The following is a 19,409-nucleotide window of genomic DNA, read 5'->3' on the forward strand; positions in this document are numbered from 1 at the left end:
CTATTCAGTCTTACACCACAAGTGTGGATTTAACAAGTGATGATTCACCTACAAGCATTGCTACCACTCAAACTGATAAAACAAGTAGCGGCCTAACTACAGAAATGGCTACAACCTGTCTCTTATACACATCTAGATGTGTATAAGAGACAGGTCTGACACCACAAGTGTGGATATTACAAATGGTGGTCAAAGTCTGTCTCTTATACACATCTATTCAGTCTTACACCACAAGTGTGGATTTAACAAGTGGTGCTTCACCTACAAGCATTGTTACAACAAGGTCTCATAAAACAAGTAGCGGTATAACTACAGAAATGGCTACAGCCGAGTCTGATACAACAATTGTGGAATTGAAAAGTAGCTCAACTACAAACATGGTTACAACTCAGTCTGACACCACAAGTGTGGATATTACAAGTGGTGATCAAACTACAAACAGTGCTACAATTCAGTCTTACACCACAAGTGTGGATTTAACAAGTAGTGCTTCACCTACAAGCATTGCTACCACTCAAACTGATAAAACAAGTAGCGGCCTAACTACAGAAATAGCTACAACTCAGTCTGATACAACAAGTGTGGAATTAACAAGTAGCTCAACTACAAGCATGGTTACAACTCAGTCTGACACCACAAGTGTGGATATTACAAGTGGTGGTCATAGTACAAATATTGCTACATCTCAGCCTGACACAATAGGTATGCTTACTAATCAGTCAGAAACAACAAGTTTGGAATTAGCTACAACTAGACCAACTGCAAACATGGGTACAACTCAGTCAGATACAAGAAGTGTGGAATTAACAAGTAGCTCAACTACAAGCATGGTTACAACTCAGTCTGACACCACAAGTGTGGATATTACAAGTGGTGGTCAAAGTACAAATATTGCTACATTTCAGCCTGACACAATAGGTATGCTTACTAATCAGTCAGAAACAACAAGTTTGGAATTAGCTACAAGTAGACCAACTGCAAACATGGGTACAACTCAGTCAGATACAACAAGTGTAGAATTAACAAGTAGCTCAACTACAAGCATGGTTACAACCGAGTCTGACACCACAAGTGTGGATATTACAAGTGGTGGTCAAGCTACAAACAGTGCTACAATTCAGCCTTATACCACAAGTGTGGATTTAACAAGTGGTGCTTCACCTACAAGCATTGTTACAACAAGGTCTGATAAAACAAGTAGCGGTATAACTACAGAAATGGCTACAACTCAGTCTGATACAACAAGTGTGGAATTAACAAGTAGCTCAGCTACAAATATGGTTACAACTCAGTTTGACACTACAAGTGTGGATATTACAAGTGGTGGTCAAGCTACAAACAGTGCTACAATTCAGTCTTACACCACAAGTGTGGATTTAACAAGTGGTGATTCACCCACAGGCACTGCTACTACTCGTTCTGATAAAACAAGTTTTGGTCCAACTACAAACACTGCAACAACTCCGTCTGACACCACAAGTATGGAGTTAATAACAAAGGATTCTGCTACAACAAGTGGTCAAACCACCGACTTTGCTAGAGCTTTGTCTAATACAGCAAGTGGTTCAACTACAAACATTGCTACAACTCAATTTGACACCACACATGTGGATATTACAAGTGGTGGTCAAACACCAAACACTGTTACAACACAGTCTGGCACCATTAGTGCTGATTCAACTTATATACTAAATACAAGTATTGCTACAACATTTTCTCACACCACAAGTGTGGATTTAACAAGTGATGATTCACCTACAAGCATTGCTACCACTCAAACTGATAAAGCAAGTAGCAGTCTAACTACAGAAATGGCTACAACTTTGTCAGATACAACAAGTGTGGAATTAACAAGTAGCTCAACTACAAGCATGGTTACAACTCAGTCTGACACCACAAGTGTGGATTTTAGAAGTAGTGGTCAAGCTACAAACAGTGCTACAATTCAGCCTTACACCACAAGTGTGGATTTAACAAGTGGTGATTTACCTACAAGCATTGCTACCACTCAAACTAATAAAGCAAGTAGCGGTCTAACTACAAACATGGCTACAACTCAGTCTGATACAACAAGTGTGGAATTAACAAGTAGCTCAACTACAACCACGGTTACAAATCAGTCTGCCACAAGTGTGGATTTTACAAGTGGTGGTCAAGCTACAAACAGTGCTACAATTCAGTCTTACACCACAAGTCTGGATTTAACAAGTGGTGATTCACCTACAAGCTTTGCTACCACTGAAACTGATAAAGCAAGTAGTGGTCTAACTACAGAAATGGCTACAACTCAGTCTGATAGAACAAGTGTGGAATTAACAAGTAGCTCAACTACAAGCACGGTTACAACTGAGTCTGACACCACAAGTGTGGATATTACAAGCAGTGGTCAACCAACAAATATTGCTACATCTGATCCTGACACAATAGGTATGCTTACTTATCAGTCAGATACAACAAGTTTGGAATTAGCAACAAGTAGATCAACTACAAACATGGCTACAACTCAGTCTGATACAACAAGTTTGGAATTAACAAGTAGCTCAACTACAAACATGGTTACAACTCAGTCTGACACCACAAGTGTAGATATTACAAGTGGTGGTCAGGCTACAAACACTGCTACAATTCAGCCTTACACCACAAGTGTGGATTTAACAAGTGGTGATTCACCTACAAGCATTGCTACCACTCAAACTGATAAAGCAAGTAGCAGTCTAACTACAGAAATGGCTACAACTCAGTCTGATACAACAAGTGTGGAATTAACAAGTAGCTCAACTACAAGCACGGTTACAACTCTGTCTGACACCACAAGTGTGGATATTACAAGCAGTGGTCAACCAACAAATATTGCTACATCTGAGCCTGACAAAATAGGTATGCTTACTTATCAGTCAGATACAACAAGTTTGGAATTAGCCACAAGTAGACCAACTACAAACATGGGTACAACTTTGTCAGATACAACAAGTGTGGAATTAACAAGTAGCTCAGCTACCAATATAGTTACAACTCAGTCTGACACCACAAGTGTGGATATCACAAGTGGTGGTCAAACTACAAATATACCTACATCTCAGTCTGAAACAACTAATATGCTTACTACTCAGTCAGACGCAAGTTTGGAATTAGCAACAAGTAGCTCAACTACAAACATACGTACTTCTCTGCTTGACACCACAAGTGTGTATATTGCAAGTGGTGATTCACCTACAGGCACTGCTAATACTTGGTCTGATAAAACAAGCTTTGGTCCAACTACAAACACTGCAACAACTCAGTCTGACTCCACAAGTATGGAGTTAATAACAAAGGATTCTGCTACAACAAGTGGTCAAACTACAAACATTGCTGCAACTCAATTTGACACCACACGTGTGGATATTACAAGTGGTGGTCAAACACCAAACACTGTTATAACACAGTCTGGCACCATTAGTGCTGATTCAACTTATATACTAAAAACAAGTATTGCTACAATTAATTCTCACACCACAAGTGTGGGTTTAACAAGTGGCTTTTCTACTGAAGGTATTGCTACAACTCTGTCTGAAACCGCAAATAAGGAAATTACAAGTGGTTATTCAACTCAGTTTGACACCACCACTGTGGATTTAACAACATATGATTCAACAACAAATATTGCTACAACATCATTTGAAACAACAAGTGTGAAGTTAACAAGCAGTGGTTCAACTACAAACGTTGCTACATCTCAGTATGATACAACAAGTGTGGATTTAACAACAGCTGGTCCAAATAGAAACACTTCTACAACTCAGTCTTACACCACAAGTGTGGATTTAACAAAGGGTGATTCAACTACAAGCATTTATACAACTATGTCTGACGCTACAAGTGTAAATTTTACAAATGGGGACCAAAGTACAATTATTGCTACAAACCAGGCTGACACAACAATTGTGGATTTATCAACAGGTATGTTAATAATGTTAATGGTTATAGTAGGACCTACTAAAGTATGCTCTTCCTTTCGGAAAGGTGGTGCTTGCTTCTGAAGAAATCATGTAGTAAACCAATTACAAACAAATTCTAAAAACAAAAAAATGCAATTTATGCAATGTCAGCAAAAAAATAAACATTGATACAGATATAACAATGCAGATTCTTTTTATATATAATTATTAATATAAATGTATGTAAAACAAATTCTCTTCTAATTTACTATCCTATTGTTCTATAATTCTACAATAATATTCTGTATTTTACAATTAATGGATTAGCTGTATTAATGAAATACCTTTCAAACACCTTTTCAGGTGTTTGAAATCTAATCTAAACAGAGCAACCCAGTATACGCATTTATACATAGAGAGAAAAAGTGAGCCGTTAAACGATTTGCTAGAAGAAGTGATTCATGAATATGAGTTTACAAAAAAATTATATTGGAAAACTTGAAATTCATTTTATTTTGTCTTTATTTTGGAATTCCATAGAAAGAAGAACATGCAAATAATGATTTAGAAAAGAGAAACCAAAAAAGCCTATAAATACACTATACACATATGTATAAGAAAATATAAGAAATAATATAACCAAGATATTTACACGTCTGTTTTCTCATCTAGATAACGAGGCGCCTGTGTTTGATTGCAACATCGATAACGTGACTGTACAAGTAGGCAGGTATAGTTCTACCTCCACAGTTAATTGGATCTTGGAAGATGCAACTGACAATGTGGGTGTAGTCAGCACGACGCAGTCTCATAACCAGTCATATGCCTTTAAAATTGGCAAGACAGTAGTTACTTATACAGCAACGGATGCTGTTGGCAATGAAGGAATATGCTCATTTGAGGTTATTGTACTTGGTACGATTTACATTTAATGCTTAAAAACGTCTGTCCCCCTTCCCTTATTACTAGGCTGGTGAATCCCTGCCTAGTAAATGAAAACACAAATGTTGATTATTATTATTATTATTATTAATATTATTATTAATATATATATAATTATGTGTCTATTTCGTGAATACTTACCTGGATAAACCGATAAATGCCTAAGTTTCCTTTGAAACCTATCTCTCAAACGTAAAAGAAAATTAATGGACTCGCCCTAGCTCGCCTATATACTCCCTGCGTGAATGAAGGATATCCTCGTTTACTTCTCGCTTTTGTCTTGTATAGACGTGTGAAAGCTTGCTATAGTTGTTAAACAAAAAAAAAAGTTGTAGTGTTTCCTGTTGCCATTATTATTATTATTAATATATATATAATTATGTATTCATATATATTGACAATCAGCATAATTTTATGACATGTTCTATTTTATTAGATTTAATACCACCCGAGATAGACTGTGAGTTAAATGTGACTGCATATACTGATCAAAATTCAGCAACTGCAAATGTTTCTTGGATGTTGCCGAGAACATCTGACAACAGTGGCATTGAACCGAAAATAGATTCAAACTTTGAGCCCTATACTTTATTTAGTATCGGTTCAACTGATGTGATGTATACGGCTACAGATGAATCAAACAACACAGCTACTTGTTCATATCCCATTATTGTTATTGGTAAGCTTATCCCAGTGGTCAGATATGACATGATATGATTTACTCTAGGTGTGAGAATGATTCTTATAACTATTCTTTTCTTTGTCTTTTGTCATAGATATGGAAGATCCTGTTCTTATATGTCCATCAAACATGCCATTTGTTGAAACTGATTCAAGAAGCGCAGCGGCTATTGTAACGTGGGTGACTCACGTCGAAGACAATTCAGGCCAATTTGAAGTAACTTCAACGCATACACCAGGCTATAACTTTCCAATTGGTGTTACAACTGTAGTATATATTGCACAAGATTATTATAAAAATACAGCTGAATGTTCATTTAACATCACAGTCAAAGGTGATACTGTAAATTTCTTATACAGTAATGTGTTTCTACATTTATTAACTAATATGTCATATTATTACCGATTCACCAGTTTATTGTACCATTAACTGTTTTGAAGTGTGTTGCTAATAAACATACGCTTACCAACTGTGATAATATACTTTTTAGTATAAGATCAACTATAATTTATGTGTATTATTTCAGATACGGAAAAACCACACCTTATTTGTCCTGCTAATGTTGTTAGTGATACTGATAAAAATGTAACTTGGAATAGTCCAGAACCAGATGATAACTCTGGGCTGGAGGTTACACTAATTGCATCTGCTTCACCTGACGATGACTGGGAAGTTGGTATACACTCTGTTACTTACACTGCAACTGATAAATATGGGAACGTTGAGACTTGTGTGTTTAATGTCTCTGTTATAGGTAAGTGTTAACAAATACATAAACTATCATTACATTGGCAAAAAGCTAATTAATTTTTGAAAAATCTGTATTTGTTTAAATTTTTATTGGTAGTGGGAACTGCTTTTTGGAGTGTATATTCGTAATCAAGAATTGCTAAGTAAAATAATAATACAGATTTAATATTCAATCATAGTCAGTTATTTTTTTCTTTGAACAGATGCCTGTTTTGTTAATGAATGTTTAAATGGTGGAATTTGTCAAGATTTTAATGGAGAATTTGGATGTATATGTCCATTATTTTATAGTGGAAATATATGTGAAGTTGTTCCAGGTAAGTTAGGCATTGATCATAACTAGAATGTTTACTTTAAGTTACTATTATAGCCGATATTGCAAAATTGATATTCAATATTTTTTAAAACAACCTATCCAAATAGTCAAACAAACTGACCAAACAGAACGTGTTATTCAGAAAAATAGGAATAGATATGCATCCTAAGATGTAGAGGAAATGTGATATCTGTGATTGGCAAATACCATAGCTACATAGCTTTTCCAATGGCTGTGAATACTGTACATTGAATAGTATATAAGAGAGAATTGCTGAATATCTGGAAGTTAAAATTTGTGAATCGGTAATTGAGCTTCCAAGTGTGTAATAAAGGAAAAAATGATTATTCAAGATGCAAATATCTGGACTATCATTTAACTTCACTTTTTCAGATCTTGCCACCTTTTCAGTCACACCAGTTTTAATTAAGGCCGACTTATATGATACTGTTGAACTCAGTTGCAATGTTGCCTATTCAAGTGACTGGCAGTGGTATAAAGATGATGTCCCACTTTTATATACAAAGAACGAATATTTAATAACAGTTACAATGACATTTGAAAACCAGGGTTATTACACTTGTGGTGGATTTGGAGCAGGACCTCACAGTGATACAACATTTAATTCAAACAAAGTTCCATTGGTTATAAATGGTAAGTTTTTTTTATATCAGTCACATGTTATAGTACACAAATATTGACTGCTCCATGTTCGGGGAATGGTGAAATCTATTGCCCTGAGGTGATGTGGAAATCGTAGCCTATAGGCTACGGTCTCCACATCACCGAGGGGCAATAGATTTCACTGTTCCCCGAATTTAGAGCAGTCAATATTTGTTTTATATACCTCATACATAGATTCTACGAGGCCTAAAAAAGTACTTACTTCCTAGCCTGTTGTATTAGAGGCATACTAGGCCTGCTACTACTACTCGACTAACTAGGCCGAATAAATAGATCAAATCTAGGCGATCAACGAGAGTGTGTCTAGCTCTTCTTTGCTTATTTCCTCAATTTCAACAACACCCATTGTCTTGCAATATATTTGTCGAATATTGATAAGACATTAAATTTGTCTTTTGGTGCTTTTGCTATCGGCTTCATCAAGAAGTAATGCTAGGCCTAGGCTAGTCCTCCTTCATCTTAAAATGAGCAGCCTCCATATTTGTTTATCGTCTACTCGCTGATCCGTGACACGGTCAGGATATAATCTTGTTGTAGAGGTTGCATTCCTCTTTACCGTCAGTAGCGCGTTGTAGTGGGCCTAAGGTTTGCGCATCGCGACAGGTCAAAAAAGTACTATTTTTGGGGGGAAATAGTACTTTTTGAGGGGAATAGTACTTTCTATTGCCCTGCTTCTTAACCAATCAGATGCCTAGAATCTATGTATGAGGTATATAATATACAATATACATCAATTAAATTTGGTTATATAATTCTTGTTTCCATTTCACATGATATCAATAATTTGGTTATAGTTACGTTGAATAGCTAAAAAAATAACTTTAGTGTGTAAGGACAATAATGGATATAAACAAGATCATTCGTGTTTTATTGAAAATACATGGAAATTGTTTTATTTGCATAACATATTTCATTAACTGAGTTATGACAATTATATCCATAGACTTTATATGAAGATTTTTTTTTATTCAGGTATTTTTGTTTTATTTGCATAACATTTTTCATTAACTGAGTTATGACAATTAAATCCATAGACTGTATTTGAAGATTTTTTTTTATTCAGGTATCTTAGTATTTCCGGTGTCTTTGACATTTAACCGTGAATTTTCTGAAAATCTTAATGATCCATCATCAACAGCTTTCAAAAATGAATCATCTGTTATCACTGACTTTGTAAGTATATTTAATTGTTTACAGCATAACACAATATTTTCTTAACTCTATTCTTAACAAGTAAATTTTAAATGAATGATTAATTCAATGACTCCATCATCTTGTCATAATATAATTAGCCTACTAACTAGGCTAGCTTAGCTATTCATGCCTGCTCTCTCAAAGAAGGAAGACCGATCAAGGGTGCAAAATATGATGGTATGTTCCTGAGGCGTTCCTACGAGGTAAATGTGATAAACCCATAGAGCTCATATGCGCGTCATAGATTGATAATTCTATAGCAGTGGTAAATATAATTTAGCACTATTAATATAAATGCAAGTTGTTTTGGCATTATATTTCAGGCCATAACATTTTCAATATATTTTATTTTCCAGCTTATCAAGAGTCTGTCACTGAAAGATGAGATAACAATACAAATACGTAGTTTCTCTTCTGGTAGCTTAATTGTTGAGGCGAATTTCTATGTGTTAAACACAAGCACTTCTTATGACGATTTTTCAGAGATTTTAACACAGGAATTAATAAGAATCGGAAATAGTTCTGCTGGATTTCTAAACCCAGATAGCGTTGTGTTAAAAAGCACAGGTACACTCAAGTTAATTAACCTTTTTAGATTTTGTTAATGGTACAATGATAATGAGTAAATTGACTGTGGCGTTGTCGCAGATTTGGACTTGATGTGCTGAATTAGCTCACCACAGCGTTTGGTGTAGTTTAACAGCGCCGCCGCATGTAGGCTTCAGCATGACCACAAAGTAGAGCTAAATAATGGAGTAAACAAGTTTACATTTTAGTTATATATTTTCCACCACCGGTCGTGTTTGAAATAATTTATATATTTCATTTCATTTATTTGTCTCAAACATTCAAATGTAAAGAAACAGCAAAGAACAACCACAATAGCATAAGAAAGAAACATGAGACAGGACACCCCAAAAGTAAACTTAATCACTGTCTAGTGGAGGCCCTTTGACAAAAGAAGAACAAATCCAAACAATATAGAATTCCAAATAGATAAAAGATTGAAAGATCTATAAAAAGAAAACGAGCATAATTTAAAAGGCATTTAAAATAATCTAATGATGCATTAAAATTTATCTTAAATGAAATGTTAAAATACAGCAGTAAAACACAACTTTGAGTTGTAGCATACTATGAAGCAAATTGAGGCAATAAATCACAAATATCTCAAACATGACCTGTGTTCTTCCTTAGTGTAAGTACATAGAAAATAGCAAAGTTGGTTCGAACTTTTATAACCTGAATCACTTTTTTTTCGCAAGTATTTGGAAATGTACTGAGTATTTGGTACGACAACATGTCAGGTAAGTTAAACATCACTACTACTCCTATGATATATTCCTGACGCAAACTCACATCGAAATAGCATTTGCAGTACCCGCTGCTACTTTGTGATCGATCCTACACAAGTCACCAAGCGCAAACTCAGTAGTCTAGTGGTTATGACGCCGGGATAGTTATCTGGAGGTCGTGGGTTCGTTTCCCACCTGAATCACTTGTGAATTTTGTTCGCAAGTATTTGGGAAAGTACTGCTACTCCTATGACATTTTCCTGACGCAAACTCACATCGAAATAATGTTAATCTTATTCTTTAGTTGCCGAAAAAAACATATAAAGTACATATAGGCCTACGTTAGTGGAGGGACACAAAAGTGAATTTAATCAATATATGTGATCCTCACTCATCCAATTTAACAATAAAAAATTAGTAAAATAATAAAGTATTGAAGTAAAATAATGAAGTACTGAATAATAAAGTAAATAAGTACTGAATGAAAGTTACACACAATAAATAAACTGTTATAAATATCTAAATATGATAATAAAAATCAAATAAACATAATTAGTATATTTGTTCTGTAAAACTATTTTTTTTATCAATTAATTGGTGTATTATAGTTTTTATTACATTACTGTATACAGCTAGTACAAGTACTAGTTGTATACAACTAGTACTTGTACTCAGAGGGCCCAGCCCAAACCTCATAGTTAATTAACTAGAGCCAATTGATTCCAGCAATAGACCAAATGCAATTACAGTATAACTGAATTTTCTTTCTTTGAAATCTCTTACCTTTTTTCTTTTTTTCTTTTTTTTTTGTCATTGCCTCAAATGTCAAAAAGTAACTCCAACCCATCATTTTTTTTTAAATAGAAATGTGTTATAGAGAACATTATGATGACCACACATTTCCTGATGCAAAAGTAGGAGAGACTGTACATTCAGAAGAATTCTGTGACGAGAGCAAAGTGAACTGTAAGTTTAAACTATTTTATTGATCTTTCCTATAATTATTATTTAAAAAATAAATGCTACTATTTTTACGTAGAATGCATAACATGTATCCAATCTTAAATGGGTAAATAGTTTCATCTGGTTTCAAATAGCTATAAATATGTATAATTCCTTATGATAAACCAAGTATTACTCACTTTTTGTTTTTGTTTTTGTTTTTGTTTTTTATTTAGTCTTCAAAGTAGGCCATTCGGATAAGCCAATGTGAACCTTTATAAAATAAAAATGAATGAAATTTAATGATTTTTACTGAACAAATATTTGTTAAAATATATAATAATAATTAAACGAATGTCTCTGTATAATCAGATCTTCTGCCTCGTGCTAACCGAACATGTGAAGGTGATGGATTAAGTGCAGCAAAATGGGAAGATCCTGTATTGGCTGACTGTGGACCTGATGCTACTACTGAGCAACTATTAGAACGTCTAAATATGGTGATGGTCAATTGATATAGTTTTTACCATAAAACTACACAGGAGAGGTGCCACTGGGAGGCTGTGGCTCCTCCCTGGTAGCAGCTGCTGCTGTTACTGCTTCTGTTTTAGCAGCTGCTGCTAATAATAATAGTTTTCTAAGAAAGTTGTGATGAATTCGGGTTAAGGTTAAGATTATGGAAAGATATATTTTCTTGTATTCAGGCATCACAGGGTGGGGAATGCAGTCTAAGATCAAGGTCACGAAAATTCATTTTTTTTTGTTAATTTCTTCCTATTATTACTATACAGCATTTAGGCACATGCCGGAGATATGCAATATGAACTGACCGCCCTATTGTTATTATTCTTGGTTTTGTTGTTGCTGCTGAGTTTTTTTTTTCGCCCATAAGGAACTTATAATATTTAACAGTGTGTATTGAATTGTCATTGATTAGCAATATCATCCTTTCTATATCAATATGGTTTAAATAAAAATATATAAATATATGTGTATTTGGTAGACTCAAATGCCAATGCGCAGATTTCTAGCTGCGTTATAAAATTTTCCCGAAGGTGTGTTGTTATTTTTAAAGTGTTAATTAGTCTGTATACCTTAATCATTGGTTTTTAGGTGAGTGTCACCATGGATAACGTTGAAGAAGTTAGCAGCGAAGTAGAAGAAATTACAAGTAATGCAGAAGAAATCACGGTGGAAGCATTGGAAACTACTGCTGAAATATTGACAGATATTCTTCAAACAGATTCTAATTCTACTGAGGTATATGTAATGAAAAAATCATTAATTTGAGAATTTATCTGGACGTTTTTAGTTGGTTGATTATAAAGAATATATTTTTAATGACAACTAGATGCTTCCGGATGCAGAGTGAATACTGGATGTAATGTACAAAGTATACATAACTTTTGGATTTTTTACAATTAGGTGACTCAATCTGTTGTTATGGTAGTAGAAAACCTGTTTAGTGTCGAGGAACAAATTCTAATGGAAAGTCAAATGGAGGATCAGGCTCCTACTAAAATGGTTGAAGTTCTTGAAGATCAGCTGAGCAAAGTAGAGCTAAATGAAGAGGGCATTTATGAAGAAATTACACCAAATATTGCAGTACAGGCTCAGAGGCTTGATGCAAGTCAAGTTAGTGAAGAAGACATCACTTACCTAAGTTTTATATCGGAATCAAGTGAAAACGGTGTAGGTGTTGTTAAAGTTATTGACGATGGCGAGAAAATACCTGAGGCTGCCAATGTGTCAATTGCTCTGCCAACCACCATATCTGACGTCATCAAGAATAATAACGAGACAGGTATATAATAATTACATATATAAGTAATATTAATAAAGTGAAAGCACCTTGTAGCTTTAGAATATCAATGTAAAACTTGTGTAATGATTTGCTTCATGTGGTATGGTATAAGGTAACAAAATCTATATATATTTTTTTTCACATATGGATAGCTGGTATGATGTGAATAATCTAAATTAGACACTATTAATATAAATATTTGTCAAGATGTAGGATGTTAATAATATGTTTTTAGTAATGATTATATAGATAGGCTAAATCCAGCAATTGTATGGTACATCAGTTTTTCATAATTAAGGAAAATGGTAAAACATAATAATAATAATAATAATAATAATAACATGTGTTTAATGTTTACAGATTTCAGGATTGTAGTGATTGTTTACAACGACAGTAGGTTGTTCCAATCTGCTCAGTATGTTAACGATAGCTCAGGCCGCCGACCAAATAGTCAAGTTATTTCTCTGTCAGTGCCTGGATTAGATCGTGTTGAATTGGACGAGCCAATCGTTACCACGTTCATTCCCATTGAAGTAAATATGTTGTCAACTTTCTATGAATATAATAATAATAATTATTATTATTATTATTGTTATTATTGTTTAGGTTTAATATTATCATAACAGTGCAATAGTAGTAATTACACTACTAGTAATTAATTGTTTTATCGACACTAACAATTTACTACACTAAAATTGAGGCATTATTATCTTTTTATTTTTTTTAGTTTACTGTGGTGGTGGAATTTTTCTGTAAAATGGAATTGTTGAAGTTTCATGAAATTTTTCTGTAAAGTAGAATGTGTTAAAGTTCATTTCATTTGACAGGTTTACCAATTACAATGTGAATGTAGTTATGTAGTTTTATCAGCTAGTTTGTACAGTATTTGGTCCTGTGTTTTGGCAGATGACCAATAGCTGATAGCACCTTGTCCAATAATGGACTATGTTTACATAATTTTAACCTAGTTTATGCAGTTTACTAATGTTCCTATCAGGAGCCTATTTTTAATAAAGTGGTCAGAATTTTTACTAAAATATATGTAAATGATTGTATTTCACGCATTTAATTTGTATTGATTTTAGATCTCTGAAACAAACAGAAATACAACCTGTGTATTTTGGGACTTTAAACTTGATGGAATTGGAGGATGGTCGACTGATGGCTGCACTTTCGTATATGGATCAGATGATGGGAGTGACAGGCAGTATTGCGAGTGCACTCATCTAACTAACTTTGCTATACTTATGGTAAGTGACATACTGTATAAGTAGCAATAACAATGTACCCTTTTATGTCAAACACAATCAATTTATTTAATATACATTTTGCATTAGCAGCACACATACATTTATCAATAATTGTGATAGTATAGCAGGACCGTAGTACAATAGAAGCAACAGCAGCAGAAATTATTGAAGTATAAAAGAATTTGATTTGATTTTTTCATCGACATCGTCGGCGTCACAGCTAATGCAATGACAAATCATTCTAGAACAGATGAATGTTCTATACAAAAGTAAAAATTAATTGATATTATTGTTAACATCTGATGTCGTCATCGTCAACATCATTGTCTTATTTAAATTCACATTGTAAATTGTGTTGTCATTTTTATCGACTTTTAATAGGATTTTTATAATCTGGATGCTCTTCCAGCAGCAGCTGACATTGTGACTACTGTTGGTTTAAGCATATCAATTGTATCGCTTTTTCTTACGGTCCTTACTTTTGTATCTAAAAGGTATGTACACATTTACTTATAAATTTAGACATTTACTTTAGAATTTATAGCACATGTCTGAACTTTAGCAATCTAATCGATTTAATTGTGTAATTGTGTTACTTTTACAATCAAAATTTGAAAGATAGGTATTCTTACTCTGAGTGCCATTGTGCAAAATGGAATTGATAATTGCAATACAATATTTTACCTATTTAGGAAGTTTCGGAGGAGTGAGCCGAAGATCATTTTATGTCAGCTGTGTGTGTCTTTGCTTGGTCTGTATATTGTATTTCTTGCTGGAATTGATCGAACTGAAAGCAGTCTAGGATGTATGGTTGTTGGAGCTTTTCTACATTTCTTCTTGCTATCGTCAATCTTCTGGATGAGTGTTCAAGCTGTAAACATGTATTATTTATTTGTAAAAGTCTTTGATGCACATGTGTCACATTTTCTTAAAAAAGCTTGCTTGTTTGCTTGGGGTAAGTCTATTTTACTTTATTGGTTTCTTATGTATATTTTAGAGTGTTAGAGCGGGTACGTTTTGTATTCGTTTATTTTTATGCTGTTAAAAAATTTCCAATATAAACATTTTGTCGTAAAACTATAATTGAATTACATAACTCTTGTATTTCTTTCTTTAGGTACACCGGTGGTGATTGTTTTAGTTTCTGTATTCATTGATATTGATACCTATGTCGATGCTAAAACTCAGTAAGTTTTTTAAAGACATATTGCAAGCCTATATATTATTTGATTTCATATTCCAATGTAGAATGATTCTGTCCTTGCACAAACTTTTGTCAACCTAAACCTAAACCTAAAAACGAACCTACTAATTTATTAAGTATATAATCATAACTGAGGTGAGTTTTAAGACTCAATAATAGGTCTATATATTAAATTGTATTAAGTATTGAATAAATTGATTGAAATAACACTTTATTCTACATTGAGTTTTGTTGAGACCACTTCCTCCTGACTTTAACCAATTATAGTGTAACAGGGGTAGTTGTTGTTTTATTTATTTTTCATTGTGTTCTTGGTGATACTACTAAAATATACATAGTATACTACAGGAATATTTCATTTATTCCTACAAAATTTCATACAAGAAAATTGTAAGGAAAACCTAGGTATTAAAATATATTGTGTACATTAGTATGGATCAACCAAATGGTCCATATGCATTCTTGTGCATTTCTGAAATACTGTTTATTGGAAAACCTTGAATAATTAAAGCTTACCTTGCCATTATGTTTCATTGCAGTTGTTTCCTGACCCTCCAACGTATGTACTACGCTGTAGCAATTCCTGTCGCCCTATCCTTACTTTTAAACATGATCATATTCAGTCTGGTTTTACATAGTTTAAGCCAACTTGGAAAAAACACCAATCAATCACCTAAAAAAGGAAAGATAAGCAAACACAGAGGGATGCAGATGTTACAAAATACAGTGAGCGTTACAACAGTTTTGGGTTTAACGTGGCTGATCGGATTTTTTGCCATTGGAGATGCATCAGAAATTATGCTGTGGCTTTTTTGTATTCTTAATTCTTTACAGGGGTTTCTTATCTTTGTAATGTACTGTGTCAGAAACAAGGAAGTACGAATTCACTGGTGGAAGATCTTACTCAATGTACCAAGAAATACCAAACGTTTTCGATCATTTGTGACCGGTGACACCAAACTATTTTCATCTCGCAAGCAACAGACATTTTCCAACTCGTCTTCGTATCCCAGAAAAAATCTCAATGAAAGTAGTCAGCTTAGTCTCGGTAAACAATCAAGCACATCAGCAAACATAAGTCTGAGATACTGACGATATCTTAATATATACCTTATTATGTCAATGACACATTTATCCAACAAATTTGTATACGACATAGGCCTAGTTCAGACTAGGTGGATAAACCCGGCTCAACTCTCCGGGTTTATCCACCTGCCAGTCTGAACTATGTGGCTTATATCAATCGACCTGTGTTCCTACAATATAGTAACAACTAGGCCTGGCATGCCACCGTGTCTAACTTTTCTAAGCCGGGCTTTAATCACTGCGGGGGATCTTGCGTTGACTTCGGGTAACAAAATTACCAATCGGCATTCAATTACGTGTGCTGTGAGCGAGCGTACGTTTTTCGCCCGCAATGCTTCAAAGCACGTTTCCTGGCTACGGTTCATTAATATGCAAATTCTTTCCCCTGGCTAATCCAGCTAGTCTGAACCGTAACGCCTGGCAAAGTTAAGCCAGGCTTAACCTTGAGCCAGGCTTAACGTAAGCCTGGCTTAACTTCAAGTCTATGGAGAATTGGATTGGATTTCCGCCTGGTGTAGAGAGAATATTTGGACTTACAACCGTCTTTGGATTGGACTAAATGAATTATTCGGAACACCAAGAAGCCCAGCAAAGAATACTTATTTTCAATGGGTACCATCCTGTGGTGATTGGGCAGTACTACACCGGGAGACAATTCCCTACACTTTTTTTGAAAAGTGCAGGCTTACTGTGTTCTTTAACGTGCACATGGGCCATAGTGCAGACGAGACCAACTGATGTTTCATCCGAAAGGGGGTGCGTTATTACAACTTGCATTCAGGCCTCCAGCTGAAACACAAGGAGACCAGCGATGGGAATTGAACTGGGAACCAATAAATAGCATATATTCACGGTTCAGCGCACACACAGCTGCACCACCAGTTTTTTAACCGACAGAGCTAAGCTCTCTCTAAATTCATGCTAAAAAAGGACTTTTAAATATAAGTGCTTGCCTATTAACAATAAAAGAAATTGAAAAAAAAACCAAGTAACATATTTTGTGTTTATTTACAGTATTATCAAATAGGTGCTTGCCTGGGCCCACTGCCGGTGTCCAGTCAACACCTTAAGACCTTACCACACTAGAAATATCTGTTAAGCTTTTCAAAGGTTATCCTTGGTGCTCACACCAAATAAATTAAATCCAATCGAATCCATGTTTTTCTTTGTTAATGTAAGACGAACCTCTGACATGGGTAAAATGTCGTAATAGTTTGGAAGTGGAAAGCTTTGGAAAATTTCGTGGGGAGAGGACTACTTTGACAGTCTCGGTCAAATGCCATTTCCAGGCAATAATAGATGTGCCTATTATTTACTTACCTCAGCCCCAACCATGGTGGAGATGAAGTGGGCAGTGTGTGACCAGCGACCAACGGCGGCGGAAGCGGTGCCATTGGCTCATCTACTTTTTCTACTGGGGGCCTGGCGTCCCCCTCTTTTGTGACTGTTCCCAGCACCAGTGACAAACATTTTACGAACGCTGCAATGTTATTATTATTATTATTATTGTTATTATTATTATTATTATTACAGTATTATTATTTGGTGCTTAGAGACCTTGTTTATTTGCGACTTATAAATTGACCTATTAGCCTATTATTATAAAATATAGATTTTTTTTTTTTTCATTTTCTAACGAACATTACATGTTCCCTTTTTGAGTTGAGCAACCAAATGTTGATTGATGTATATACGCGCGTCTGTAATGCTTCCCTGAAACCCTCCCTCGAGCTTGAGAAAAAAAGAATGGACTCTGTATTTAGGCATATGGGGGAGGCGCTCTTTATGGAGCGACGCTCTTTATGCTAATCATGAAGGTGTACAGTAAGTGTAACTGATTGGCTTAGAGTAAACCTTCAATTTCAATTCCATCAAATTTAACGAAAACAATAAGATACTTAATTAGGCCATTTAAAAAAATAAAGTTCTCTGAAGGTTAAAGAATTTACAGTAACTGTAGGTAATGTGGGCGTTAGTCATTTGTGAAACAATGATTTTCTGTCAAGTGTTATATTGAACTGGGATCCCCCTTAAATCCGCCACTGTTGGCGGATTTAAGGGGGCGCCCAGTCAGCACAGGACCCCAACCCCCCCCCCCCCCCATTTTTTTTATTAATTATAAAAAAAATGGAGAAAACAGACAAATTTGTATTCCACTTTTAATCTGAGAGTGCCATTTCCGACCATTTAGAGGTGCCATCATATTTTTTTTCTTAACTCAGCCCCAACTGGATCGTCTGGCTGAGGTGGGTGGACATTCAATTTGCACAAGGCACCCCCTCTATTTCGACTTCCTGGATCCGCCACAGTTGGCATTTTTCCTTGATTCTTAACATGGGGATCGATAAGCTCACTGTGTGTGTTACCCGGTATAAACAAATTCTTAGGATTCAAATCCAATGGCGGATCCAGGAGAGATTTGTCACAGATGGACGATGTACCACCTCAGCTTGGTGGGGGCGGAAGAAAATGTATGATTAATGCATTATATATCCGTCTATCATATCACTGGAATATGGAAACAATATATATTAACTTTGATTGTTTTAATTACAAATTCAAATTCAATTCCAATTTATTCGCCATCACATAAAAACAATTACAATATACAAAATGCGGTAGACACAGTTAAAACTTCATTAAAAGGGGACAGATGCCAGGATAAACAATGGAAGTCTTCAAAAAGAAAAACTTGTTTCCAATGGGGTCCAGGCAATTTATTAGGCCTACTCCATCATAAATGTATTGTATTTGCATTGCGAATTATTGATACGATTTAGTTAAATATAGATCGTTTCAGAGGCTTAGTTTAATCGATTTTATGGATAAATACCGTACTCTACTAATATGTAGAAAATACATATCATTTTTCTCCGCGACGAAGTGTGGTTTTCTTCTTTTTTTGAGAGGGGAAAACTGGGGGAGGGGAAGAAAATTATCTGGGGAAAATTCCCCCTGCCCCTCCCCACCTTGCCGGCGCCGCCATTGAGAATGATGATGACATAGGCGGTGGAATAGTGATGGAAGGACTACTGACATCAAAATAAGCCAACCAGAATGTGGCCAGAGCAAGAGATCGAAGTACCACCATGGTGAGTGCGAAAATTTGAAGAAACAGTAACTCTAGATGGCCGAAAATGACTCTTAGGCCTATATAGTACCATCATAGGCCAAATAAAGCACCAACACATTCCTCATTTTTCCCCGCATCACAAACTTCAATTACTGTACAGTTGGTCCATGGCATAACAGGCCTATTCGCTCTTTCCCATTTATACAGTTCATTTCAAAAATGTTCATGCACATACTTAACAGAGGATAAAAAAAGTTCTGTAGTTGATGT

At 35.0% G+C, this 19,409-nt stretch overlaps 1 protein-coding gene across 5 annotated transcripts in view; it reads left to right on the plus strand.

The window, feature by feature from the left end:
- Nucleotides 1-17,050, plus strand: part of LOC117110102 (mucin-22-like) — a 19,704-nt gene extending 2,654 nt beyond the window's left edge. For 2 of the 5 annotated variants that reach the window (XM_033252700.1, XM_033252704.1), the window contains 19 exons: nt 768-3,939; nt 4,590-4,832; nt 5,296-5,538; nt 5,636-5,875; nt 6,068-6,295; nt 6,495-6,608; nt 7,001-7,261; nt 8,355-8,464; nt 8,842-9,052; nt 10,645-10,746; nt 11,095-11,222; nt 11,836-11,982; nt 12,148-12,526; nt 12,887-13,059; nt 13,612-13,776; nt 14,158-14,270; nt 14,469-14,731; nt 14,894-14,963; nt 15,520-17,050. In XM_033252700.1, the coding sequence (XP_033108591.1) occupies nt 768-3,939; nt 4,590-4,832; nt 5,296-5,538; nt 5,636-5,875; nt 6,068-6,295; nt 6,495-6,608; nt 7,001-7,261; nt 8,355-8,464; nt 8,842-9,052; nt 10,645-10,746; nt 11,095-11,222; nt 11,836-11,982; nt 12,148-12,526; nt 12,887-13,059; nt 13,612-13,776; nt 14,158-14,270; nt 14,469-14,731; nt 14,894-14,963; nt 15,520-16,072 (6,915 nt within the window). In that variant the 3' untranslated portion in view covers nt 16,073-17,050. The remainder of the gene's footprint in view (nt 1-767; nt 3,940-4,589; nt 4,833-5,295; nt 5,539-5,635; nt 5,876-6,067; nt 6,296-6,494; nt 6,609-7,000; nt 7,262-8,354; nt 8,465-8,841; nt 9,053-10,644; nt 10,747-11,094; nt 11,223-11,835; nt 11,983-12,147; nt 12,527-12,886; nt 13,060-13,611; nt 13,777-14,157; nt 14,271-14,468; nt 14,732-14,893; nt 14,964-15,519) is intronic. The other 3 variants (XM_033252701.1, XM_033252702.1, XM_033252703.1) reach the window with 3 other exon arrangements.
- Nucleotides 17,051-19,409: the final 2,359 nt, after the last annotated feature.

The sequence above is a fragment of the Anneissia japonica genome, unplaced genomic scaffold (genome assembly GCF_011630105.1).
Source record: "Anneissia japonica isolate Jap-2015-1 unplaced genomic scaffold, ASM1163010v1 scaffold287580_len341680_cov180, whole genome shotgun sequence".
In the NCBI taxonomy this organism is placed as follows: domain Eukaryota; kingdom Metazoa; phylum Echinodermata; class Crinoidea; order Comatulida; family Comatulidae; genus Anneissia; species Anneissia japonica.